The sequence below is a fragment of the Physeter macrocephalus genome, chromosome 12 (assembly GCF_002837175.3).
Source record: "Physeter macrocephalus isolate SW-GA chromosome 12, ASM283717v5, whole genome shotgun sequence".
Lineage (NCBI taxonomy): Eukaryota > Metazoa > Chordata > Mammalia > Artiodactyla > Physeteridae > Physeter > Physeter macrocephalus.
The window spans coordinates 22,605,888-22,632,990 of record NC_041225.1 but is presented as its reverse complement, the minus strand read 5'-3'; the positions used below and the strand labels follow the sequence as shown (position 1 = coordinate 22,632,990).

The following is a 27,103-nucleotide window of genomic DNA, read 5'->3' as shown; positions in this document are numbered from 1 at the left end:
GTAAATACAACACACTTCCATATTCTTAAAAAGGAAAACTGATAAAGTCAATTATGTAATACAGTTAGGAAATTAGAGACAGGAATACTATAAGAAAGAAAAAAACAAAATGGATTTTTCCATGCCCAGTTATGTTTCAACTCTGTGGTGAGACACCTCCGAGAGTCTGAAACGTTTAAAACAGAAGGGGTCCCACAAAGATGTTATGTGTAATTCCTTCTGAAATACAGATGGTCGTTCACATCTAATAACCACCCAACAAACCGGGAAACGGAGCTGCTGCAGTAAATAAAGCCAACACCAACCCCATGTCCCTTTCCCGTATCTGTACTGAGCTGTTTCTCTGTTAACGATGTGCGAGAACTCCAAACACGAAGACTACGCTCCTCTATTACATGAGTTGTAAACTCTTTTCTCCCAGTCTGTCACTTGCCTTTAAATTTTGTTGGTGGCATCTTTCATAATCAAGACGTTTAAAGTGTATGTGTACAGTAGACTCTGTCACTTTTCCTCTATGGCCAGTGCTTCTCAACTGCTTTTTCATTATCATTCCTACTAAGGCACCTTTTCAGACACTTTTCTCCCTAATTGCCTGCCTCCCCATGAAATCTTAATACCGCAGATACACTGCACATCCGCTGATGTATACTGTGGCCCTCTGGAGGGCCACAAACATTGTAATAGCTAAAATTTTTTCACCTCCTGTGAACCAATTTACACCCCCTTGGGGGCAATATCACCCCCATTGGGAAAACCTGCTTTAAGACTTTGGGCTTTCTAAAAACTATTTTCCCATATTTGCTTCTGGAATTTTTGTACGTTTTCCTGACCAGAAATTTAATCAATCTGAAATTTATGTCTGTGAGGCAGAAATCCAAAACACGCATTATTTTGTCCAACAAAGAGAGTCATTATTCCATTACAGTTTTTTGAATAATACAGTCTTTTCTTTTAAAACATCACCTGTACAATATGTAGGGTATCTTCCTCTTCTGGGGTAACTGGATTACACACAGAACACTTTTAGTGCATACATTTAAAATGAAGACCAAAATTTCATTAACAAACGGTGAAGAATGTCTAGATACAGTGCTTGGCTTGAGAAATAAAAACACATTCTTATTCGCCAATGGCTTACGGACGAATTAAATGGTTCTCCAACACCACTTTCAAAGACTTCATGAAATCCTGTATATTTTCCAGTGTTTATAACTCTACTATGCAATTTTCAGTATATTGTGAAAGTAGTCAGAGAGCGATCAAGAAAGACAAATAATATCATAGTTGCAGATAAGACTCTCCTGAAAAGTCTGGAGGGATTTTGGAGTTGGGTCTCATTCCACGTGTGTGAATATGTGTGTACATGATTTTATAATACGCATTTACGTGTGTGTCTATATACGTGTGTGTATATATAATTTCATTCAATCTAAGACGTCACGGATTTTAAGATACTCCATCACATATCTTATACAAAGAAAGAAAGAAAAAAAGCAAATGGTATGCAATATAGTTTACATCAATTGTAAAATGAATCCTGTTTGGTGTTAAAATTTGAAAAACTGTGTCTTAGAATTCACAAAATATGGCAAAAACAAACATATGCTGATTGTGAATAATCTGGTCCACTAGTCTGTCTGTTTGCACCATTACCACCATTTAATTAAAATCAGTTTTTTGCTGCATTTTGATACTTGGTAGGGTAACTTCCTTCATTACTCTTATTTCTTTTAAAAATTTCTCGCTGCTTCTTGTACATTTACTCTTTCAAAATAAACCTTGAAAGTTTTTTCCAAAAGTCCTACCAGGACTTCGAAATTATATTAAATTTATTAATAATTTTTAAAGTAGCAACTCTGCAATATTATCTTTCCTTACATGAAAGTGAAATCTTTTTTCCAGCTATTCAGATTAACACTTATGATCTTTAAGTTTTACAATTTTCTATATAAATCCCTTACATACTTTTGGAGTTTCATTTGCATTTTAGTTTCTGTTGCTCTTGATACTGTCCCCTCAGTTATCTGTTTTCCATAAAACCAACTTCAATTACACAACACACTTTTTTTAAAATAGATTTTATTTTTTTTTTAGAGCAGTTTTAGGTTCACAGCAAAACTGAGAGGAAGGTGCAGAGATTTCCCACATACCTCTACCACCCCCACTATCAACATCCCCACCAGAAGAACCTACACCGACACATCATAATCACCCAAAGTCCACAGTTTACATTAGGGCTCACTCCTGTGGGCACTGTATGTTTGTACAGAGGTATAATAACGTTTATCCACTGCTCTAAAAAGCCTGAGTTGGAGTTGGGTCTCATTCCACGTGTGTGAATATGTGTGTACATGATTTTATAATACGCATTTACGTGTGTGTCTATATACGTGTGTGTATATATAATTTCATTCAATCTAAGACGTCACGGATTTTAAGATACTCCATCACATATCTTATACAAAGAAAGAAAGAAAAAAAGCAAATGGTATGCAATATAGTTTACATCAATTGTAAAATGAATCCTGTTTGGTGTTAAAATTTGAAAAACTGTGTCTTAGAATTCACAAAATATGGCAAAAACAAACATATGCTGATTGTGAATAATCTGGTCCACTAGTCTGTCTGTTTGCACCATTACCACCATTTAATTAAAATCAGTTTTTTGCTGCATTTTGATACTTGGTAGGGTAACTTCCTTCATTACTCTTATTTCTTTTAAAAATTTCTCGCTGCTTCTTGTACATTTACTCTTTCAAAATAAACCTTGAAAGTTTTTTCCAAAAGTCCTACCAGGACTTCGAAATTATATTAAATTTATTAATAATTTTTAAAGTAGCAACTCTGCAATATTATCTTTCCTTACATGAAAGTGAAATCTTTTTTCCAGTTATTCAGATTAACACTTATGATCTTTAAGTTTTACAATTTTCTATATAAATCCCTTACATACTTTTGGAGTTTCATTTGCATTTTAGTTTCTGTTGCTCTTGATACTGTCCCCTCAGTTATCTGTTTTCCATAAAACCAACTTCAATTACACAACACACTTTTTTTAAAATAGATTTTATTTTTTTTTTAGAGCAGTTTTAGGTTCACAGCAAAACTGAGAGGAAGGTGCAGAGATTTCCCACATACCTCTACCACCCCCACTATCAACATCCCCACCAGAAGAACCTACACCGACACATCATAATCACCCAAAGTCCACAGTTTACATTAGGGCTCACTCCTGTGGGCACTGTATGTTTGTACAGAGGTATAATAACGTTTATCCACTGCTCTAAAAAGCCTGAGCTCTGCCTACTCCTTCCTCCCTCCCCCACGACCCCTGGCAACCACTGACCTTTACACCGGTTCCATAGTTCTGCCTTTTCCAGACTGTCACAGAATTGGGATCATGCAGTGTGTAGCCTTTTCAGCTTGGCTTCCTTCACTTAGTAATATGCATTTACGTTTCCTCCATGCCTTTCAGGGTGTGATAGCACCCTTCTCTTTAGTGCTCAACAATACTCCATTGTCTGGATGGACCACAGTTTAATTACCCATTCACCAACTGAAGGACATCTTGGTTACTTTCATTTTGGCAATTCTGAATAAAGCTGCTATAAACAACTGCGTGCAGGTTTTTGCGGGGACATAAGTTTTCAACTTACCTGGGTAAATGCCAAGAAGCAAATACCAAACTGCTGGATCATATGGAAAGAGTAGGTTTCATTTTGTAAGAAACCACCCAACCATCCTCCAGAGTGTCTGTGCCATTCTCCTGTACCCCTATGGGTAAGGAATAGGGGCTCCTGTTGCTCCGCATCCCGACCAACATTTGCTATTGTCAGAGTTCTGGATTCTGGCCATTCTAATGGGTGTGTAGTGGTATCTCATTGTTGCTTTAATTTGTATTTCCATGGAGCATCTTTTCAAATGCTTATTTTTCATCTGCATATGTTCTCTGGTGATGTGTCTGTTAAAGTCTTTGGCTCATTTTTAAATCGGGTGGTTGTTTTCTTATTGTTGACTTCTAAGAGTTCTTTGTATATTTTGGATAACAGTCCTTTATCAGATATGTCTTTTCCAAGTATTTTTCTACCATCCTGTGGCTTGTCTTTTCATTTCTTGACCACGTCTTTCACAGAGCAGATAATTTTAATTTTAATGAAATCCAGCTTATCAACTCTTTCTTTCATGGATCATGACTTTGGTGTTTTATCTAAAAAGCTATGGTGAAACCCAAGTCTTCTAGGTTATTAATTATTACACTTGATCTTAGCCAAAAGGCCGAGAAGCGATAGGTTATTAATTATTGATTCAGCTTCTTTAATGGGTATAGGCCTATTCACATGGTCTACTTCTTGTGTAAGTATCATACTATTCCATAGTATGATTCTCCGACAGTTCATCTAGCTACCCTACTGATGAACATTTAAATTGTTTCTAATTTTTTGCTGACACAGGCTATTCGCAATTTCCAGTCTGATGAGTGATAATGATCTCTTATCCTTATTTGACAGACATTATTTCTGATCTGATATTTTCCAATGTTTACAGGATACTTTTATTTTCTTCATTTATGAATTACCTTCTTTCCCTTTTGCCCATTTTTCTATGAGGCTGTTTTCCTTGTTAATTTTAACAATAATTTATTCCAGACATTAGACCTCTATTGTGTTTCAAATTTTCTCCAGTCTGTTGTTTATTTTTTAAATTTACTGTATCTTTGTTTTTTTCAGGGAGAAGTTTTACATTTTGAAATAGAAAATTTATTGATCTTTGTCCTCTTTGTTTGTGACTTAAGGGCATAATATTTGTTATTTAAAAATATTGATAGTTGTATGATTATCTTTCAACTGGCCACTTTATCTGATTCTATTCTAGAGTTTCAATCTCTTAATTCCAAAATCAAAACGTACTTTTAAGTCTTGACCCAACTCTGTCATCTTCTGGATACAATCTATTTTTTAATATTCCATTAAGTAGATTAAGAAATAGGAAATTTCTGTCCACAGAAATGCAGAAGCATGTTTCCACCAATTTTTCTTTAAGGTTGCCACAAATTTAAAACAGAAAATGAGAATAATCCAAATGTACCGCTGATGAAAATTCATCCTCACCAAAACCAATGGCAGAACAGAAGGAAACTGAAATACAACACCCCAAACTGAATTAAATACCCTCAAGCAACCGTTTTGAGTTTTTGGAGAACACTCTGAATCAAAAGTTCAAAACTGAGAACAAATGGACAAAAAGCTCAAAGAAATGAAACAACTTGATTAAATTCAGGGGAGAAACAGAAAAAGTTAAAAGAATCAGAAATGTAGACGAACTTTTAAGTAACCCAAAAAAGAACAGCCTAAAAACATAATAAAGGACATTAAAAAAAAAAGTAGAGAAACAACCAAAAAAATGAAAATGACATAAAGAAATTAAGAGTCAGAGAGATGGTGATTGACTTGGAAGACAATCAAGGAAGGAATAATATTTATATAATTGGAGTCCCAGGGAACAAAAACAAAAAGTGGAACAGAACTAATATTCATAACTTTAAAAAAACTATCTCTGGATGTAAAGACTTGAACCTACCTATTTAAAGAGCTCATTGTCACCACTGTAATCTAACTCTCAATAATCAACTCGATGCCATATTTTCATAAAGCTACTAGATAGCTTGAGATTAAGAATCCTTAGGATCACCGGGGGGAAGATAACTAGACTAGCACGAAACTTCTCAAAAACTACAGTCAAGGCAAGGCAACAATGGAGCAGCATTTTCAAGAAACTCAAGAAAAGAAAGTATGAACCAAAGATTGTCCCCTCCAGCCAAGCTGTCCTTCAAGTATCAAGGCTATAAAAAAACAATTTTTAAAACATAAGAACTCAGGGAATTTATATCTATGAGCCCTTTTTGAAGAATCTACCAGAAAATGAACTCCATTCAACCAAGAGATGACCAGGGAGACCTTAGCAAAAGGAGTTATGGACAGCATTTAATAAGCTAATTGTAGACTTAAAACTAAAACAAAGACAAGAAGTGCACAGATGAAAATGTTAAAAAACCACAAGTATGCATGCGTGTATGTAGGTATGTATTTGTGTAGTTGAAATTCAATGTTTTTAAAATGGTTCTTGTCCACCAAAATACATAAAGGCAGAGAAAGATCACAATTTGTTTGTAACCGAGGAGACCATCACGTTACTTAGGTCATCAGTACACTCCATGCCACACTGATTTCTTTGTGTGGATTTGGCCACCATGCTGTCATCAGCTGGCAGGAGGCTCACAGGATCTCTGCATGACTAGCATTTCAGCTTCACCTATACTCTGGCATGTTTTTATAAAAGAGTATCATTTTAACAAATTTCAGAACAATTCACAGTTTGAATGTTTCCAGTATTCAGATATCCAAATAATGATATTCTACTGTAATGCTTATATAGTTTTTAGTTTATAGTTTTGTACTTTCTAAGTGGGCACTCATAACACCTGTGCGTATTAAGTGATTTATTCCTAATTTCTTGCCTTTTTTAATCATACTGGTTAAGACTTCCAAAATAACAATGAGTACCAGAGGCAAGTGTAGGCATACTTGTCTTATTCCTGAACTTAATGTAAAGGAATCCAATGATATGTTTGTGTTTTCTTTTGAAGATGTTGGGGGTAGGAGTTTATTAATTAATTAATTTATTTTTGGCTGTGTTGGGTCTTCGTTTCTGTGCGAGGGCTTTCTCTAGTTGCGGCGAGCGGGGGCCACTCTTCATCGCGGTGCGCGGGCCTCTCACTATCGCGGCCTCTCTTGTTGCGGAGCACAGGCTCCAGAAGCGCAGGCTCAGTAGTTGTGGCTCACGGGCCTAGTTGCTCTGCAGCATGTGGGATCCTCCCAGACCAGGGCTCGAACCCGTGTCCCCTGCGTTAGCAGGCAGATTCTCAACCACTGCACCACCAGGGAAGCCCCAATGATATGTTTTTTAATCTGATGTGTTTCTGTTTCTCATGATAGTCTTTCTCAAACTAAGAAAATTTCTTTCTATTTCTAATTTAAGAGTTCTTACCAAAAAATAAATGCTGAATTTTGTTAAATAACTTTTTATTTATCTTCGGAAATATTTTTTCCCTGACTCAGTTAACACAGAGGACTACATTAATAAATTCCTAATGTTAAACCACCCTTCTATTCCTGGGGTGTGGGGGGCAGAGATCCTATTCTCTTAATATAATGCTGTATTTGGTTTGCTATCATTTAATTTAGTAAGAATAGAGTGTAGGTTTCTTTAAAGTGAGCTTCGAAGTTTATGTTATCCTTTTTCTGCTCTGCAGCAGTTCACATAATATAAAAGTTAGAAACTTTTTCAAGGTATGACAGACCTCACCGACAAAACTTTCTGGGCTGTGTGCCTCTTTGGTTAGGTCTTTGATTACCTTTGACTTCTTCTCCAGCTTTTAGTCTAAACAGCATTTCCTAATTAAGACAATTTTGGGAACTCTGTTTTTCTTTAAACTGTGTGAGTGGGGTTTGAGCAACACTCTGGATCCACGAGTGCCTGGGCCACCTACGTCCTCTGCCTCGGCCAGTTCCCAGCTACGTGCCCTGGGTAAGTTTACCCCACACATCTGAAAAATGGGGAAACCAATATTATCTACTTATGAAAACTGCTGTGAAGATTATGAGTTAATGCATGCAAAGCACTGAGAACTGTGCCTGGCCTGCTCTAAGTTTTAATAAATACTAGTTATTATATTATTTAGGATATTTTTCAGATTAATAAGAATCAAATTACCCATAACAATCTTACACTTTTAAATATCCTCTGAATATTATGTAAAATTATTAACGTTGTCCTCTTATGTTTTCTTTTTCCATTAACCAGACTTGCTAGAATTTGATCAATTTCACTGGCTTTTTCAAAGAGTTAGTTGGTTTTATCGTCCTACCCCTTCTTTGAAAAATCTTTACTTCATTCATCCATTTCATTCTCTTTCTGCCTTCTTGAACTGAATACTGAACAGTTCATTTATTTCTAGTCTTTCTTAATAACTAATAAATATATGTTTGCCTCTGCATAAAACACTGTCCGTATCCCATAGGGTTTAATATGAACTGTCATATACTTCTAAATAGTCTAAAATCTCAATTTTGATTTCTCTTTAACCCAAAAGTTTTATGGTTCTATCGATTTTAATTCAGAATATCTAATCTACAAAATTTCTATTTTTATAATTTGTTAGGTTTTCTCTACAACCTATTACATCATATTCTATTAATATTCCACTGGCATCCGCATAGAAAATGTATTCTTTGTACTTGTATCTGTCACTATAAAATCATGCTGTGTTATTCAAATTCTTTACAGCCTTAGTTAACAGCTTTTGCTTTAAACATCTCAATGCTAAATGCCTGGTGCAAAAAGGTTCATGGGCGTCAAATCCACTTAGTGGATATTAGGTTTTATCAATAGAGATCAGCATTCTTGTCTTGCTGAGCCACTCCCGGACCTCCCTGAGCCCATTCTGTCTGTGGCATGAGGTGCTACTCCTTGCTTCTGTCATCAACCGGGTACATATCTTTGTTTTTCCCAATATTTTTATCACTTACTTTAAAAAATAGAGCAGCTTTTCTATGTTAACTCAATCTGGAAGCTTCCATCTTTTAATAAGGGAAGTGGTAGCACATTACAAGTGCCATAATCTATTCAAATCTAAAGTTCACTGATTTTTTTAACATAAAAAAATCCATTTGTCCTATTTACAAAGTACAGCAAAATTGGTAGGTAGATGGCAAAAAGTACTCTGTTGATTCTGAAGGCATACTGTTTAAACACAGTTACATATACTTAACTGAAATGTAAGAAAATCCTATCAACACTGACATATTTCCAAAATAACACACAGGCATTTTGCAGGGACAGATGGACATTTCAGTTTTTACATTCCAGCTGATAGTAGTAACAACTTTCTAATATTCAGAAGCTGCTATGATCTGAAAGAAAGAACCAGTCTCAGAGGGACAGATATACAAGAGATGCAACTAGTAGAGATATACAGAACAAAGAGAGGAGAGACATAAGTGAGGAGACTGAGAGGTTGAAAAATGGGGGGAAAAAAGTAATTTTTTTTTCCCACTAAAAACAGGGGAAAAAAATCACTATCATTACAAACATTTACAGAAAAGCCACTAAGTGTAAGTTACTGTGCCTTGTGCATAGTTTTATTTCTAGAAAACTGAGCTGCATCTTTAAATTTGATGTGTACTTTTAATATAGCCTTCATCTATTATCTTCCCAGAAGCTATTAATTGAATTGATGTCATAGTTTATTATCAACCACATCTGAGAATTCAGAAAATATAAAAGACAGAATATATTAAAGGATCCAAATTCTTATAACAAGATTCAAAATAAAAATTATCATGTAAAGAGAAGTAGAGAAAAATGACAGAACGCCTAGCTTTGAACAAAGGTGACTCAGCAAAAACATCAATGCAAAACAAATACATTTTTAATAAAAATATCTGCTCTCTCACCAATCTCTACTTATCAGCTCTGAAACACCCTAATGCTGCCTGTAAACTGAGCATCTGTGGCCAGCAGGCGACCCTCCAATGTATCCACACATTTTTGCTGTGGAGTTACACACCTACTAAGCGTCAACTGTGCTTATTCCCAAACCTGTTTATTAGAATTGTACTTAGTTCTGTAATTACATGAATCAAGTATTCCATAAACAGATGAAACATGGGTGGAAACAGAAAAGACAGTTGATGCTTCTATCAAAACTAAGTTGACGGGCTTCCCTGGTGGCGCAGTGGTTGCGCGTCCGCCTGCCGATGCAGGGGAACCGGGTTCGCGCCCCGGTCCGGGAGGATCCCACGTGCCGCGGAGCGGCTGGGCCCGTGAGCCGTGGCCGCTGAGCCTGCGCGTCCGGAGCCTGTGCTCCGCAACGGGAGAGGCCACGACAGTGAGAGGCCCGCGTACCGCAAAAAAAAAAAAAGGCAAGTTACTAAAAAAAAAAAAAAAAAAGTCTGTTCAACTTCTATGTAGTCAGGGGAAAATCGGTAGAAATGTAAAAATATTCTGCACTCAGATTCCTGAGGAAGTTTAAGTTTTTCACTCCACTGTAAGGAAATTAAAACTAAAAACCTCTGATGATGTATCTCAGGGGCAGAGGCACGCAAAAGAAACAAGGAGGAACAGATACATCCTCAAAGAAAAACCCTCTAGGGCTATAGCAAAAGACTGATGAATATAAATTTATATTTGAGTGTTTTAAAGAAATGATTTCTGGCTTTAATACTTTTTAAAGTAACTGACAATGCCCCCCCCAAGCTTATCCAAGAAGCTTCTAATGTAAATTAGAAAACAGTAAATATGTTATTTTCTGGTAACCTTAAAGCTTGTCCTACGTTTTCAAGATTTTAAAAGATAAAGAGAAAAATCTTAAAAGAAACAAGAGAAAACAGGGGGCCAGCTAAGAATGCTGGCTAACCGCTCATCAGGAGCAATGCAAGCAAGAGACAACAGAATCACATCAATAAAGTAATAAAAGTCAAAAAAGGGGGAAGGGAATCTATATTCAGTGAAAATATGCTTACAAATTGAAGAAAATTTTTAAATTTTCATATTAAAAAAAGTTGAATTTGTCTCCAGCAGATCTGTACCCAGCTCTTCTTCAAAAAGGCATATTAGAATGCAAATTAATTGACATTAGTATAGGCATAAACTCTAACCTGATCTAATTTTAATATTATTTAATTAAAAAGAGACAGTTTGTAAACTCCATTCATTATTAGTTATAAAGTACTCCTGACTTATTTCACAACTACCATGACATAGGAGGGCATCTCCATAACACCTGAGCGACTGCTGATACATAACATAGCACTGTAGGAAAGAAAGAACTATCTGTTTTATTCTTGAACAAACTTACCTCTTTGTTTTGGAAAAATCTCTTCAGGATGCTGTAAAATAAATTAAAAATGCATTAGGTAATTGCTGTAACATACAAACCTAAGTGAAATTTGTAAAAATATTAATGAAGGAAGATAACTACCTTCATTATTGGCCGGGCTCGCTTCTCAAACAAACCACTGGGGAAAAGGTAAGCAATCGCTCTCTGAAAATACACACAGAGGTTAATTAACAACTGTTATAAAAACAAGTTCACATTATGACTAATAGTAACTGAGTGCTTAACCATGTGCCAGATATGAACCAAGAGTTTCACATGCATTATCTCACCTTGTAATCTTCTAAATGGGATAATAAAATTACCACATATACATTCCCCAAAGGAAAAAAATTTGTAACTGCTAAACTAGCTATTAACAATTTTCAAGTGTCCGCTTCAAACATGAGTGTGCTACCACAAATAACCCTTCTCTCTCCTTTTTAAAGGAAACTGGAGGAGCCCCTGTACGAGTGCTGGGCGAGGGCCCAGGAGCATCCTCCCAGCCCCAGATGGTAGGCAGATGTCCACATACAGAAGACTGAAAAGGGCAGGCCCTACATCCCACCCACCGTGAAACATGGATGTTTTCAGAAGCTCTTTGAACGTTGCCTAGAACTTGGGAGAGGTTTTTAAACTACATGTTTCCAAACATGTTCTCTTCAATGTCTGTTTTGCAATGGGGACGCTCTTGACATTCTGAATGTGATGCTCCCCTGTAGGCGGCTTCCCCTATACGGCGGGTCATTTAACATCCCTGGCCCTTTCCCCAAAGTCCGTGCCAGGAACAACCCCAGTGCTTGTGACAAATCTCACTCCCACACGTGTCCAAAGGCGCTTCACCCCCTGGGAGCAGGACTGCCCCCAACTTGCGTAGGCCCCTTCAGCCTCCTCCTACACCCACCCACCCACCACCCCATCCACAATTAAAAGGAAAAACAAACACAGAGGCCATGCGTTTTCATCTCTGTGGCCTTGGACCCTAGCCCCTCTCTGAACTCTAAATGACCCAGCAGCTCCTGCAGACCCAGTGCTGCTCTTTTAGGGCCTGTTCTCTCCACGCAGCAAATGTGCTGGACCAGGTTCTGCTCCTGGAAGTAGGGGCCTATAATTTGGGGGTATATTCAATTATATTAGGGAGCCCAGCTGTGTCTCTGGGTCAAGCGTCATTCCTTCAGCCTTTTGGCAATAAAACTGACACTAAAAACAAAAACAACAACAACAAAAAACTTGGCTCACATATCAGGATGTTAACTTTGTGAACTTTCTTTTCTTCTTGAAAAACCAGGGACTCCTCTCCCTTCCTTCTCTGAAGAAGAAAAGGTGGACTTTTTATTTAATAAGTGATGTTGAGACAACTGACTGCCATTTGAAAAAAGATAAAACTTGATCCAAACCTCACACCATACACCAGAGTAACTCCAAATGAGTCAGAGAGTCAAACTTGGAAAATGAAACCAAACAAGTACCAGAAGACAACACGTATGAATTCCTTTATAACCTAGACATGGGAAAGTCCTTCTTAACTACCATCCAAAATTCAGAAGAAAAGGGAAAAAAAAAAATTGACCAATTAAACTACAGAAAAAAAAAGAATAATATGGCTCAAATATATTCAGAATAAAAAAGAAGCAATTAAAACTACCGAGATAACACTTTTCATCTAACAGGGCTAACAAAAATTCGAAAGCTTCACAGCATACTGCTGGTGAGGTTACAGAAACACCCTGATGCCTTGCTGGTGGGAGTGTACAACCTCCAGGGTTGGCAGTTTGCTAATATCTAACAAGACTACATATATGTTTCCCGCAGCAATTCCGCTTCTACAGATTTACCCTGAAGATACACCCCCACGAATATAAAACAACACAGCATAGGCTGTTAATTGATTTATAAGAACACAATACTAGAAACAACCAAATTATCATACACAACAGGTTGGTTGAATAAATGAAGGTACATCTATGCCATCAAGTACTCTATAGCCATAACAGAAGACTGAGAAAAGCAAGATGCAAAAGAAATATACTTAGAATGTGGCCACTGGTGTAAGAAAGAGAAACAGAAGTAAGAAAATACATACTGGAGTAGGAAAAAAATATACATAGGTTTCTTTTTGCAAACATAAACAAAGTCTTTTTTAAAGCAGTTTTCTGATATGTTATTCAGAAATATCTATATTAGAATGATAAAAAAATGCAGAACTTAAATATTTTGCTAAGTGAAGTTAAGTCAACCAGAAAACCACTGGAGGAAGGTGGTGAAGGAAATACCTGACTCTGCTAGCGTTAACCTCCCTGTCAACTGTTAGGTTCGAGGATTCCTGGTGTGTGTGTGGCACTTACCAGGCACCAGAGAACATGTAGCAGCAGGAAATGGCCTATGCCCTCTGGAGCATCTTAAAACTGGAGGAAAATTGGCATTCACATCTGAACTGTGGTTTGGCCCACTTGGACCAAGTTTATCAACCATGACGGATTAACAGAAATGTCACAATTCTCTGAAATAAGTACTTTTTCACTTCTGAACAATCTACATGAAAAACTACTATTTACACTAAGAAACACGCAGGCGCAGTGGTTAAGAATCCACCTGCCAACGCAGGGGACACGGGTTCGATCCCTGGTCCAGGAAGATCCCACATGCCGCAGAGCAACTAAGCCCGAGAGCCACAACTACTAAGCCCACGTGCCACGACTACTGAGCCCGTGTGCCACAACTACTGAAGCGTTCATGCCTAGAGCCCGTGCTCCGCAACAAGAGAAGCCACCGCAACGAGAAGCCCGCGCACCACAACGAAGAGTAGCCCCCGCTCACCGCAACCAGAGAAAGCCCGTGCACAGCAACGAAGACCCAATGCAGCCAAAAATAAATAATTAATTTTTAAAAATAATAAACTAAGAAACACCCAACCTTTCACAAAAACAAAAACCAAAAATACATGTATCAGTTGGGACTCAATTAATGATTCTTCAAGAAGCGTTAAAACAGTATTACTAGCCTAACATTTTTATTTGTTTCAGGCTTAGCATTTGTTTCAAGAGACCTATTCTCAGTTGAGGAACCAGACTTTGGATGTGGCCTGTAGGTAAACACACTGGTATTCAAACATCATCAATATCCATGAACATATACCTGAAATAGACACTAAACCTTGCCTTACTCTGACTTAAGGTGTTTCTGCCTTAACCTTTCAGTTTTACATTCACTCAGAAGAAAATCTGAGCCACGGGAATACAAAAAAAGGGCATTTTCCTACAGTAAGCTCTAGCTTAATATTTCCTATATTAAGTTCTGGAATTTGTATGGAATTCAACTTGGCAAAGTTCTCAGGTGTTTTAAAGTAATGTCACATTTGAAAAAATTGTTAGACATATGTTTGGCTTAGGTTCAGTGGTTGGTTGTCACATAAACAAAAAAACATAACACAAAAAACCTTGCTTCTCCCAGGGAGGAAAAAAAAGTGGAGTATACATTTACTGACAGGTATAGAACCCTTTAGAAATTTATTAGACTACGGCATGGTTTACCTGAATCCAAAACAAAAAAAGTACTGATTAAAAAAAAAGAATGTAGACTAAAGAAAAAAATTAATCCAAGTAAGTCACAGAATAAAGTAATTCTCATTTGTAAACATGTTGTTTACACCTTTGGATTTTCACTAGAATACTGGTAATTCAAGTGTTCCCTAAAATGAAGGCAAAGTATTTAACTATATTCTTAGGCTTATGTCAAAGTATAAAAGGATTGCAAACTCAACCCAGGAGAAGGAAGCACTGGGTCAGGAATGCAATCTCTATTAATTAGGTATCCCAGCTGGGCAGTGGGTTTGCAGCTGTTAACTTGATCAATGACTTACCTAAATGTCATCTCTACTGATTCGCTTATAAATTACCAGCAAGTGAGACTAATGTACAGGTGCTAATTTATTTAAACTGTTCTCTACAGTTCTACACAGCTTTATAAACTGCATCTGGCACCTAATGTTAGCTGTCAGTTGTACTTAGACATGCCTGTCCTAATGACTCTGTTCATTAGAAGTGAGCACAAATTATGAAATATTGTGAAAAATGATACATCAAATGGAATGGGCACAGCAAATCAATTAGAGAAACTTCACACAGCATATTCACACTTTGGAGAACAAAACATTCAGGTTTCGGAAGGAGGTCTGTAATACCAATTAAAAAGTAATTGGTAGACTACAGCAGTATTATATATCAATTTGCTGGCTTTTCTCCTGAAATTCTAGAGTAACGCAGGACTTAACTTTTAATTCCCAAATAAAGACATTAGTAAATGCAAGTGCAATTCTGTATCCATAATATTTAATATAACCGAACTGTCTCCAACTTGAAATGTATAAGCTTAATTCAAAACGGAAAATGCACATATCAGTGGTCCTCAACCTTTCTGTGCTTACAGCATGATTCTGAGAAGAATTTTGATGGTACTCGTGAAAGGATGAAAAGGGTGAGCAACACTACACAGATCTGTGTACCCCAGCACAGCCGCGTGTGACAGTGTCTATGGAATTCCAGGGCCCTGACCACTGGCCAGCCTTGAGCCTTGGGTCAAGATTTGAGGAAAACATTTCTGCCCACCTCTGTTACACACTATGGGGCTATTTCTTACAGTTTCCACACACACAGACTCTTCTTTTGACCAAACTGTAACTGCTTTACACTGAATTACAAACCCCATTCAGCTCAATGTTCATCGGACAGACTCCTCCATGGAGTAACATACACTGTCTCAGACAAGAGTACTTTTCACACACTGACCAACATCTGGACATCACCTGGGAAAGATTGATGGCACAGGAGTTGAGAAACACGGCATTAAGATCTATTTTCAAAATATTTAGCATGCATCTGAGTACTTTCAGCAAGACACCAAACACACATACACTACACTGCTTGTCAGAGGGACCTGTTTGTCCTCCTATCAGATCTTCTGGGGGTTACCAGCAGCACCAGTGATTCACAGGCAAGGAGCAGCAGGCGGTTCCTTTCTTTTCAATGTAACTTAAGAAACTAGGCAAAAATTAAACTATTTTGAAATGGAGAAAATCTATACCTAATTACTTTTTAGTTAATTTGCTATTTCACCAACTAAAAAGGATATTTTTTCATATAAATTTAATGCCATGATTGAGCATTAAACATTTTGCAAAAAAAAATTTCTAGCAGATACACAACGCTGTAGCTTTAATAATAAAAAAAACTTCTAAATAATGTACCTTTGAATATCAAGTGACAAGCAGAATTATTTTTATTTGTAAACTTTACCTGTCATATTTCTTTTTCTTTCACTAATCCACAACAGTACTCTTTTTTAAAGGCTTATTAAATTAAGGGAGCACTAGCATAAAAGATTACCTAGGTGTAATTTTCACATATAAATTGTATACACTTCACTCAGTGAGGCCAGAGGCCAGATTTCTATTCAAGCTCAACCTTCTGGAATAAAGTTATAAACCTAGAAGTCAATGAGAAAGGCCTATGAAGACCCGAAGTAGCTACTATAAACTCATGATTTCCTCATGCTGAGTCCAGTGGCCCCTAGTTTTAATCCACACACCTAACGACCTTAGCTAGGCCAGCAGGCCAGCAGGCCAAGAGAGCGGCAAGAGGCAGAGACAGACACCGTGATAGGAAAGGCAACGGGGCAGAGCCAGGCCGCTCAGAACAGGGACAGACACACACTACGGGGCACCGCAGTTGAACAACCACTCTAAACAGGAACATCCTGAGGCTCTCGAAGGTTAAATTATACTCTCTATATTCTACTAAGTAAGGCTGGGGAGACCGCAATTTATTTTAGAAAACGTTACCAAAAAATTTAATCTTTGAAAGTGTGGAAAAAACAGACTTTGGATACAGAAACACCGTGTACAGCTTTGATTTCCTCAACAATAAATACCTACTCTGTAGGTTTTTATGCAGATTAAATGTGCGAATGTTTATCAGGCTCCCAGACAGCATCTTGCACATACATACAAGGTTTTCAGTAAGTGGTGGTATTTTTCTTTTCAAATAACAATTAAAAATAAGTTTCTCTCATCTAGGAAATTCCCTTTTGTAGAATATCTAATTTCCTGATCATATTATTAAGAGACAAATTACAATACCTAGTTTTAATTTATATATTAAAAGTCAACATATTATAAAAAGCATTCACGATATCTAAATACATAACAGCATCCCTAATGTTCTTCTGAAGATTATCTGGAAGCTAAAAATAGTTTCCTGATTTTGGATATCAAATTCTTTATTTTTGTCTTTAGAAATAACCAAGCATTCTGTCAGTATGGAAATGTTAAATAGGACTTAGCTATACTGTCTCTCTTTCAGGTTATATACACGGCCAAACCTGTTACAAAAATAATAGTTTCAAATACATAAATGAAAACAGGAACTATAAAATGATAAATTCCCACATATTTTCAGTGCTTTGGTAACAGTTGGCTGTCACTGTCCTCTTTTGCTTTTACATCTACTCAGATGTCAAAGAAGGTCCCCTTAATTTAATAAAATGCCAGAAGAGGTAACTGACATAAAATGTGAGACGGACTGAAGTACATCAATCACTTGTAGGAAAGTCGAGCCCAGCAGAACCAAGTCGCCCACAACAAGGAAGAGGGATCACACTTCCACACGGGCTTTCCGACATGAGCGAAGTGAGACAACACACCACCCCGCAGTACAGTGCAAACTCTGGCTGAAGTGGCTCCTGATAAATCAATGTTTGCAAGAGGGCTGCAGATTCTCCTCCCCAACATTCTGACTCATGGAAGACTTGTATGACCAAGGCAATTAGAAAACTAGTGACTGATTCAAGTCATGGTAGGTTTTATTTGCTACAATAAAATCTGCCATAAGAACAATAACATAATGCATTAATCTCACGCTCCTTAGTTACATTCTGAGGTAGGCAAGCAGGTATTGTTCTTTTAGAGATGAGGAACCCTGGCGGCCAGACACTACACTGCGGGTTAGGGACACCGCAAGGACTCTCCTAATGCCAGGTTCTGCACCCTTCTACAACATCACTTCAACTACAACAAATTTATCTTTTAAAAGAAGATTAATTTAACCACAAAGCTCTACACGTTCTGCCTCTACATTCCTCACAAGAAATCCAGCTTCATTTTAAAACATTTTACATATTTTAAAGACGTGATTGGATTTTTTTCATAACAATTCATGATTTCATTACTTTATTGTCTAAATCTAAGGAAGATTTTTATTATGTTCTATTAGCACAATGACACAAAATAACATCAACTTACTTTCACTACACACACACACACACACACACACACACACACACACACACACACACAGAGTTTTACAGAAAAGCTGCCACCCCTCACATTTACTGTGTGATGTTAAACACATCTTCTCTGGAAAACAACTCAATATTTTAAGGAGCAGAACTAAAAATATTGTTTCTACCTGACTGAATGACAGAATCTTTTAGATTTCTCTAAATAATACAAAAAGGATCCTTTAGATGAAGACACCAACGTCTGTCTGTTTTAAACCCCTTAAAGAAAAAAATTTTTAAGTATTCTAATATACGAAAAAAACTGTTTTAGATCTTCAATATTTTTGCCTAAATGCATTTCACAGATGACTGCAGCAATCATTATTTTAGCAATTGGTTAGTAGCAAGGAAAATCCAGTTTCTAAAATTCATAAAATAACAAATGGTTTAATCTGAATACAATGGCACTTAATTTACCTACATGAAAATTATACAGCAAGCCTAGACTTTTAACTAGGTAACTGAATTAAATTATAGGTCATGTCTACTCTGTAAAAATTAAATCCTCATGAAAATAGTTTTAACATCTCAAACTAGCATTCTGATTAAACAGCCAAACAATGAACTCACACCACTCTAAACAACATAATTCATACGTAACACTTAGGTTGTGAAAATGTTCATCCCTTCAGATAGATTTACAAAACTACTGAATGATTCTGTTTCTCTGAGTGAGCTAAATATATTCCATGTACACCTAAAAAGGTAGTAAAGAGATGCTCAAAAATGCCTTAGTGGTAAAGTCAGTTAGGTAGTGGGATCCTCTTCCTGAGAACAGTTACTCAGGGACACACAGGTCACTAGGAGAGAAGGGAGGACCATTTTTAAAAGCAGACAGTAATTATCAAAAATCAAAAACAGAAATACACACACAAATCCGAGGCCCAGAGGCCTTCACGGATGAATTCAACCAAACATTTAAAGAAGAATTAATACCAATTCTTCACGAACCATTCCAAAAATAAAAGAGATTTCCCAACTCAGTCTGAGACCAGTATTACCCTGATATCAAAATCACAGACATTACAAGAAAAGAAAAATACAGATAAGTATCAATTAGATGCAAAAATCCTCAGCAAAACACTAGCAAACCAATTCCAGAAACACATTAAAAAGATGACCCACCCTGACAAAGTGGGATTTATTCTAGGAACACAAGGTTGGTTTAACATCTAAGTCAATTAATGCAAAAAATAATAAATAAATAACCCATATCCTTTAAAATATAGTTAAAATCTCTGATTCTTGTGAGTCTTAACTGACATCTAACACTTTGTTTAAAAGGGTTGGCTGTTAAGAAGTAATGTTTCATTGAATAATGTTAAAGAAAAAAACAAAAATCTTCATTTGCTTCCATGATTCCCAGAACAAATTACAGGTAAAACAAGTTTGTCCTTTATGATTGACTTCGTGATGTCATAAACTTTTTTGGGGTTTGTATTTGTCTCCTTACTCCTAAGAACAACATGGAGATAGTCATCCCTATTTTAATTTAGTAAATAAAAAAAGAAAAAAAAGATAAAGTAGATAAAGAAAATGAAAAAAAAAATCAAGTAATGTGATATACCACACCAATAAAAGATATCATCTCAGTAAAAGCAAAAAAAAAAAGAAGTTGACAATATCCAAAACCCCTTTATGATAATAATGCTCAGCAAACTAGGTATGGAAAGGAATCTCTAGTACCTGATAAAGAGCATCTATAAAAACCCATAGCTAACATCACTCCTGATGGTGAAAGACTGAAGGCTTTTCCCTAAGATCAGGAACAAGGTGAGAATGTCCACTCACTATTTCTGTTCAGCTTTTCTGGAGGTCCTAGCCAGGGCAATTAGGCAAGAAAAAGAAATAAAAGGCATTCAGATTGGAAAGAAAGAACTAAAACTATTTCTATTTGTCAGTGGCAACATTTTATATGTAGGAAACCCTAAGAAATCCACCAAAAAACTATAAAACAATTATATTTACAATCGAATAACTTTAAAAAGCAATTAATGCTCAGAAATAAACTTAAAAGAAATGCCAAACAAACTCTGAAAACTGGAAAACATCACAATAAGAAATTAAAGAAGATCTAAATAAACAGAAAGACATCCCATGATCACAGATCAGAAGACTTAAGATGGCAATACTCCCAAAATTGATCTAGAGATTCAACATAATCCCTATCAAAGTCCTGGCTGGCTCGCTGAAGAAACTGACAAGCTCATTGTAAAATCCATATGGAAATTCAAAGGGCAGAGAATAGACAAAATGACCTTGAAAAAGAAGACCAAAGTAAGAGTACTAGCACTAGGTGGAACAGGAATAGAATTTTAACCCTGCTCTCAAATCACTTAGAACACACCCTCACTTTGAAAAGTCAAGTATGCAGTTAGGCTGGTAAACACTCTGGGCTTGGGTTCACTTATGGGTCTGTTCCTATAAACTTACCATTTCATTCGTTTTATCATTTTGTAAGAAAGCTGAGTTTAAGACTACACAACAGGATAAATGTTTCTAAATTGTGTATGAACATTCATAGTGGCTCCTGTGACCTGGAATCAAGGAAAAGTATCCATTTCTGGTTAAAATCTAAACCTCACTATACTTTATAATGCTTCAAATACAGTGTAGCATCTCTCTGAAACCACAGTTCCAACTTGCAAAATAGTAGAGTGGCATTTTTCCTTATTCTGACAGTCTGACAGCTTTCAGTATTTAAAACTCTACAACAATTACTTTTCCAACAGAGTAACGGTACTTACATCAATATCCTCTTGGGTAAAAGTTTCTGGATCTTCTCCCATCATGTTGGCTAAGTGTCTCTTTCCTATGTTGAATTCTTCCATCTGCTTTTTAATAAAATCCACTGTGTAAGTTTCACGTCTTAAGGCTGCAACATTTTTCCTTGTTGTTACAACTGTGGTATGTCTTAACCTTAATATCTAGGAGAAAATACAAATGGAAAGAAAAGATTTTAAATTAAACAATGATCTTACAGGCCACTGTCTCTAAATAAAACAAGACTTTCAAACAACTCTCTTTTTATTATGGTACTCAATTGGCAGGAGTCTGGAGACAAGGTAAAAAAGGCTTGTTAAGACAACTGTTCCCTGCTAGAAAGCTTGCTTTTAAAAGCTTCTGCTTACAAAGTAGTTGAAACTACTAGCATTTCAACACATTAAAAATAATAATAATAAAAATAACTGAGTGATATGCTACCTCCGTGTCTGCTACAAACATCCACATTTGATACCGACTGGTCAATGTCGGCTGCTGTGATAGTCGACACACAACGAACGAAGAGTAAAACGCCACTCCCTTAACAAGAGGCAAGTGTACATGCAGACAGAAACTCTCAAACAGAAGACACGGACCTAGTGACTTGCTTCTAAAGAACAGAATAGCACTAACGTGGTAGAACGTCACTTTTTAGATTAGGTTACAAAAAGACTGTCTTCCCCCTTTTTCATCCTCTCTTGACCAACCTGAGGGAAGCAAGATGTGGTGAGCTGCCCTCCAGAGCTCCGCAGGGCAAGAACTGAGGGGGGCCCCAGCCAAGAGCCAGCCCAATAGCCGGCAAGGATGTGAATCCTGCTGACACCCACGCTGAGTGTGCAGGCAGCGGACTTCCAGCCCCGGCCCCGAGATGACGTAGCCACCGCCAACAGCTGGGCCGCTGCCTTATGGGAGACCCTGAGCGGAAGGCCCAGCGTGGCGTGCCCGGAATCCTGACCCACAGAAACCGTGGGATAAACATCTGTTGTTGTAAGCTGCTAAATTTGAGGGTAATTTGTTATTCAGCACTAAATAACTCATCACTCAGCACCCCAATTACAACAAGAAAGCAGGGTACCAGAGAGTTCGCTTACCCAGTTTCGTAAGCAAGGAGAGGTGGGAACGATGGGCGTAGCTACTATCAAGCTTTCTTTAAACAAAAACTTCTTAAACTACATAAGGAAAATGCAAATTTTAATATCCCAGTACTTTCCATAATTAAAGCAACGAGGGACGCGCTAAATCTATCCTTAAAAGGACAGGATGAGATCTCAAAGGGTGTTACGCTACCAAAGGGGTTTTCTTTTCCACTGCTAATAAACTGCGATTTCTAAAAGTCAAAAATTATCTGGGGGAAAACACAACTAATTTACAGAGCTGTACAGTGTCTGATACAAACCCCAGTCAATTTTTAAATTTGCTTTTCAAAGAGTTTTTAGCAATTGCCAGTAGTTTATTAAGACCCTACTGTAAAACCAATTGGATGCTGCGATAAATATAGAACACTATAATCTCCAGGAGCCCACAAGATGAGAGATGAAAAGAACAGATCCTTAAGACAGAGACAGCAATGTTTTTACCATAAAAGCAAAATAGACAAGGGCTAAGGCATCGAGTGTTATCCATCACCCTTCTCTGGCAGACAGTGCAACTCAACAAAGGCTTATTGGCTCAGTAAAAACTGAACGTTGAAGCACTAAGAAAGTGCTTAGTAGAAAAGAAACAGGACATATTGATGTCTGTAGTAATAGTTTTCAAAACAGAAATTGGTCTACTGCTTTTTCTTACTACGAAAGTCATAAATATTACAGAAAATAAATTGGCATGCCTACATAAAATTGTATTGACAGGCGTTAAGAATTCATGGGTAACCTCTGTATCACACCATGACTGTCAAACTGCTTATAATAAAGCCAAAACTACTTTCATTTGTGACAGTTAAAAAAAAATAAAATTCAAGTATCTTCACATAGCCAAACACTCTCTAATCCTGTCCCACCGCTCTCTCACCAATTACTATACCAATTATAATTGCTATAACCAATTACTTGTTGTTGCCAGAATCCACCGACTCTGTACATCTCTGTCCCTTGTGGACCTATTGCATGTTCCTAGAACAGAACACCTCTCTTTTCTCACGTAACTCCTGACTGACTCTCCCATCACCTCCTCTGAGAAGCTGCCCGCCACTCTACCCATCACAACTCATTTGTATTAGGCACTGCACTTCTGTGCTTTTCTGTATTTACCTTTGTAGATCTCACAGTACACTGTGTGTAGATCCTTGATATTCACGGGTTTAAAACCAGAAATATTTGGCCATTCCCAAGTAATATTCCCTCCTCCACCCCAAATTTGGGACACTCAGATAGCTGCACTTGTACTGAGGCATTAACATGAAACATGTATGCCACAATTCTGGTATGCAGGAGAAAACCTGCTGGAGAGCTTCCCAACTGAGTAGCCAGGAGCCACAGCTTGACAGAACTTGTTTCTTTTTCCTTTTGCATCAGTGTCTCTCAAACATTTTTGACTGTGACCCACAGTAATAGCTACTGCTTATATCACCCCCTAGGACACACACACACACAGACACATATACATAAACAAAAGGCAAAAATACCCTGTATAAGATGCACTTTGATAATTATAATTATTCTATTCTCTCCACTCCCTTCTTTAACCTCTTATGAGATTTCACAACTAATGGGTTATGACCCAAACTAAACAAAAAACAGGTGTAGTGTTTCAGCAACTCATAAAGTGATTAGAAACTCTGCTGTTTTACGAAACATGGCCCCTAAAAGAAATATAATGATTAATGTTGGAGACAGAAGTGAAGAAATGCTAATATTTAAGACAGATAAGCTCTGTGCCAGGAAAAAATGCTTTATAAATGTCTTTAGGCATATAGAAGGAACCATTAAGGGTCTGATGGGGTCAGTTAAATCTTTCAGTCGTATCTGAGCTGTACTGCACGTGCTAACGCACGTGCTGCGGAGGTATTCAGGAATTTGGGGATTCAGCATCTCAGGACCACCCCTTGAGAGTGCTAAGGGTGGGTACCGTGTAGTAATTGTTTGACTTCAATGATTTGTTTACTTCGCAGTGCCTGGCTCAAGTGAAGGGCTCAGTAAACATCTGCCATATGGGTGAAAAAAAAGAAAAGCTTTATGTATTTCAGGAGTGGTCAGGGAGGTGAAATTAAAGTAACAAAGAGAAATCATTTTTCACCCACCTTACTGAAAAAAATAATAATACCTAAGGCAGGTGGAAAGAAGAGCATGCTTTTAGATCAACGATGGACTGTGAATTGCTACAACCTTTCTGGAGAACTATAACACTACAAAGAAAACATCTATTAAACGTCTACTGAGAAGTACACATCCTTTGCAGCAATCACCTCACAACTGCAATGCTCTCCTACAGAAACAAAAGCATCAGATAGAAGATACTTGATGTAGTAAGAATTACACCAGGATGTTTACTGAACACTATATTAGTGGGAAGAAAAAGGAAACAAAGCAAATGCCCATCAACTGTTAAATTAACTTTGATACATTCATACCACAGAATATTATGCAGCAGTTACACACGTAATAGGTGACTTGGAGAGATTTCTGCTATACATGTAAGTTAAAGAAGCAAAAAGTAGAACAGGATCCATTTTTTGAAAGTACGCATATGCACGCATGTCTATGATTAAAAGAACATCGAGAAAAACACAGAAGGATACATACATTCAAAGGTTTGGGAGTTCCAGGGATGGAGCAGAAATTAACAACTCTGTCACCTCCCCCACTTTGTGTCAACAATAAGAACATTCTGTATGCTACAGTCCCTTTTATAGGAAATTATGCGTATACAGAAAGGATACACTCAAAAGAGATGCATGAAAAAAATAAAAATTTCCAACATATTTTCCAGCTAAAAAATAATAAAAACAAATGTTTGATGGATAAATGGATGGATGGGTTGGTTGATCTGAGTTAAAACATAAAAGAAAGAAGATTTTTTTAAAAGATGGCACTCCTGGGGCTTCCCTGGTGGCGCAGTGGTTGAGAGTCCGCCTGCCGATGCAGGGGACGCGGGTTCGTGCCCTGGTCCGGGAGGATCCCGCGTGCCGCGGAGCGGCTGGGCCCGTGAGCCGTGGCCGCTGGGCCTGCGCGTCCGGAGCCTATGCTCCGCAACGGGAGAGGCCACAACAGTGAGAGGTCCGCAAAAAAAAACAACAACAACAAAAACAAAAAAAACAACAACAAAAAGATGGCACTCCTTTTTCAACAGTTTTTGATCACAGTACTTGACTTCTTTACAGTATTTGGTACTGTCAATCACTCTCCCTCCTTGGAACACTCTCCTGTTTTCTAAGCCTCCACAATGCCTGGGTTTTCCCCTACTTCTTTGGCAGGTCATTCTCAATCTCTTGGGTGGCTCTTCTTCCTCTGCTGTTTGTCCTTCAGGGTCCGATTCCTCTGCTTATTCCTCATTCACTACAGCCTCCCCTAGATGATCTAACTCCTTTCCAAGACCTCAATTACCATCTACAGGGTAACAGAGGACTTGTAAATCAGCTTCCTTCTTTAACCTGCTTATCTATGGGTTTACTGAAAATCTCCACTTGGACATCCCAAATGTAACTATTTAATAAGCACAATTATATCCCAAACTAAGCTCGTTTCCCTCCCTCTCAAATCTCTTTCCTCCTACTCAGATCCCATGTCAGTAAATCGCATCATCATCCAATCAGCTGTGAAGCTAGCATCCTGGCTTCCCATTGCCCTCAGGATTAAATTTAATTTAGAAGTTGTGATCGCCATCTCTCAAAGTACCGGGAAAATTAAGAAAACGGAAATGGCACAGATGCAAGACACTTTAAAACTGTCACTCTCTCTCCTCTCCACTGTGCGACTCTCTGCATTAAGTCTTCGGGTCCCTGCAGGGGTCCGGTTCTCATCCACCTCCGCCCTCTGGACCGCGGGGCTCGCGCGCAGGGCGGGACCCATCACCCACCCGGGCGGCGGGTCAAGGCAGGGGTCGCTCTAGTTCCGTCTCAGATAACTTCCCCCTCACTGCACCCTGAGAAAACCAGCAACAACTTCCAGGGTGGGCACCAGAAAGCAATCCCACTCCTCTCTCTACCTCAGACCGTTGCTGAGCACCTAAGACCCCAGGGGCCTCGTCTGAGGGCGCGGAGACGCCAGGGGACAGCGACGGCGCCGGCTTCACATCCGCGTGCTCCAGGGACCAGCACTCCCACCTCTCTCAGGCCTTACCTGGCATCTGGGAGTTCTCTGCAGCTTAGCAGCCGCGGCTTTCCAGAGGCCCTGTCCCCGAGCAAAGCTAACCCTACCCCCAAGAAAAAGCCGGCACGAAGCTGCTGCGGCACGGAGAGCCGCCATGTTGGCTTCCGGCGGCGCGGGCAGTAGGACGAAAAGGCGGGGCTTCTGGACTGCGCAGGCGCTAATGGGCTCCGGGTCCTCGAGGCTGCCGGGAAGAGGCGTTGGAGCAGGGGGCGTGTCCCGCGGCCAGAGGCGGCTCGTCGCTGATTGGGTGCGGGAGCCCGCGGGGCGTGTCGGACCCCGGCCCGGGGCCGGTGTTGACCGAGCGACGGGTAGTGGGTCTGCGTCCTGCCCTCGCGCATCTTCTGCGCGTCTTGTAGTCCGTCGCTCCCCGAGTCTCCTTGGAACGACTGCCACGTGGCTGTCCGCCAGCCCTTCCGGCCCACGTCCAGCCTGCCCTAGCGCCGGCTGCCCTGCGCAGCCCTGTCTTCACGCTCCATCATCACCCAGCTCCTCTCTCCGCGCGGTAGGACCGAGCTCCGTGCCTCTGCTCCCAGGAAACCCCTTCCTGGCATGGGTTTTACCTCCTCCTCCCTTCCCACGTGGATCGGGGTCCAGTGTTTCCACCTTCCTCCGGAAACTGGTTGTTTCCTAAGTGTATGAAGCGCAGGCTAACCCTTAAACCTGCGAGGACAGACACTTGTCTTTGCTTGTCACCCCCTTACTGTTAGTACTAAGCCTCCCTGGAAACTCAATCAGAACTAAATAAATGGGTATGAATATAGATGAGCATGGC

At 38.6% G+C, this 27,103-nt stretch overlaps 1 protein-coding gene across 1 annotated transcript in view; it reads right to left on the bottom strand.

Moving 5' to 3' along the window:
* Window positions 1–26,482, bottom strand: part of MRPS9 (mitochondrial ribosomal protein S9) — a 50,326-nt gene extending 23,844 nt beyond the window's left edge. The window contains exons 1-4 of the mRNA XM_007108367.4: window positions 26,302–26,482; window positions 21,013–21,192; window positions 11,039–11,101; window positions 10,916–10,946 (exon numbers count right to left, since the gene is read on the bottom strand). Coding sequence (XP_007108429.1) covers window positions 10,916–10,946; window positions 11,039–11,101; window positions 21,013–21,192; window positions 26,302–26,427 — 400 coding nt within the window. The 5' untranslated portion in view covers window positions 26,428–26,482. The remainder of the gene's footprint in view (window positions 1–10,915; window positions 10,947–11,038; window positions 11,102–21,012; window positions 21,193–26,301) is intronic.
* Between the last annotated feature and the right edge of the window lie 621 nt (window positions 26,483–27,103).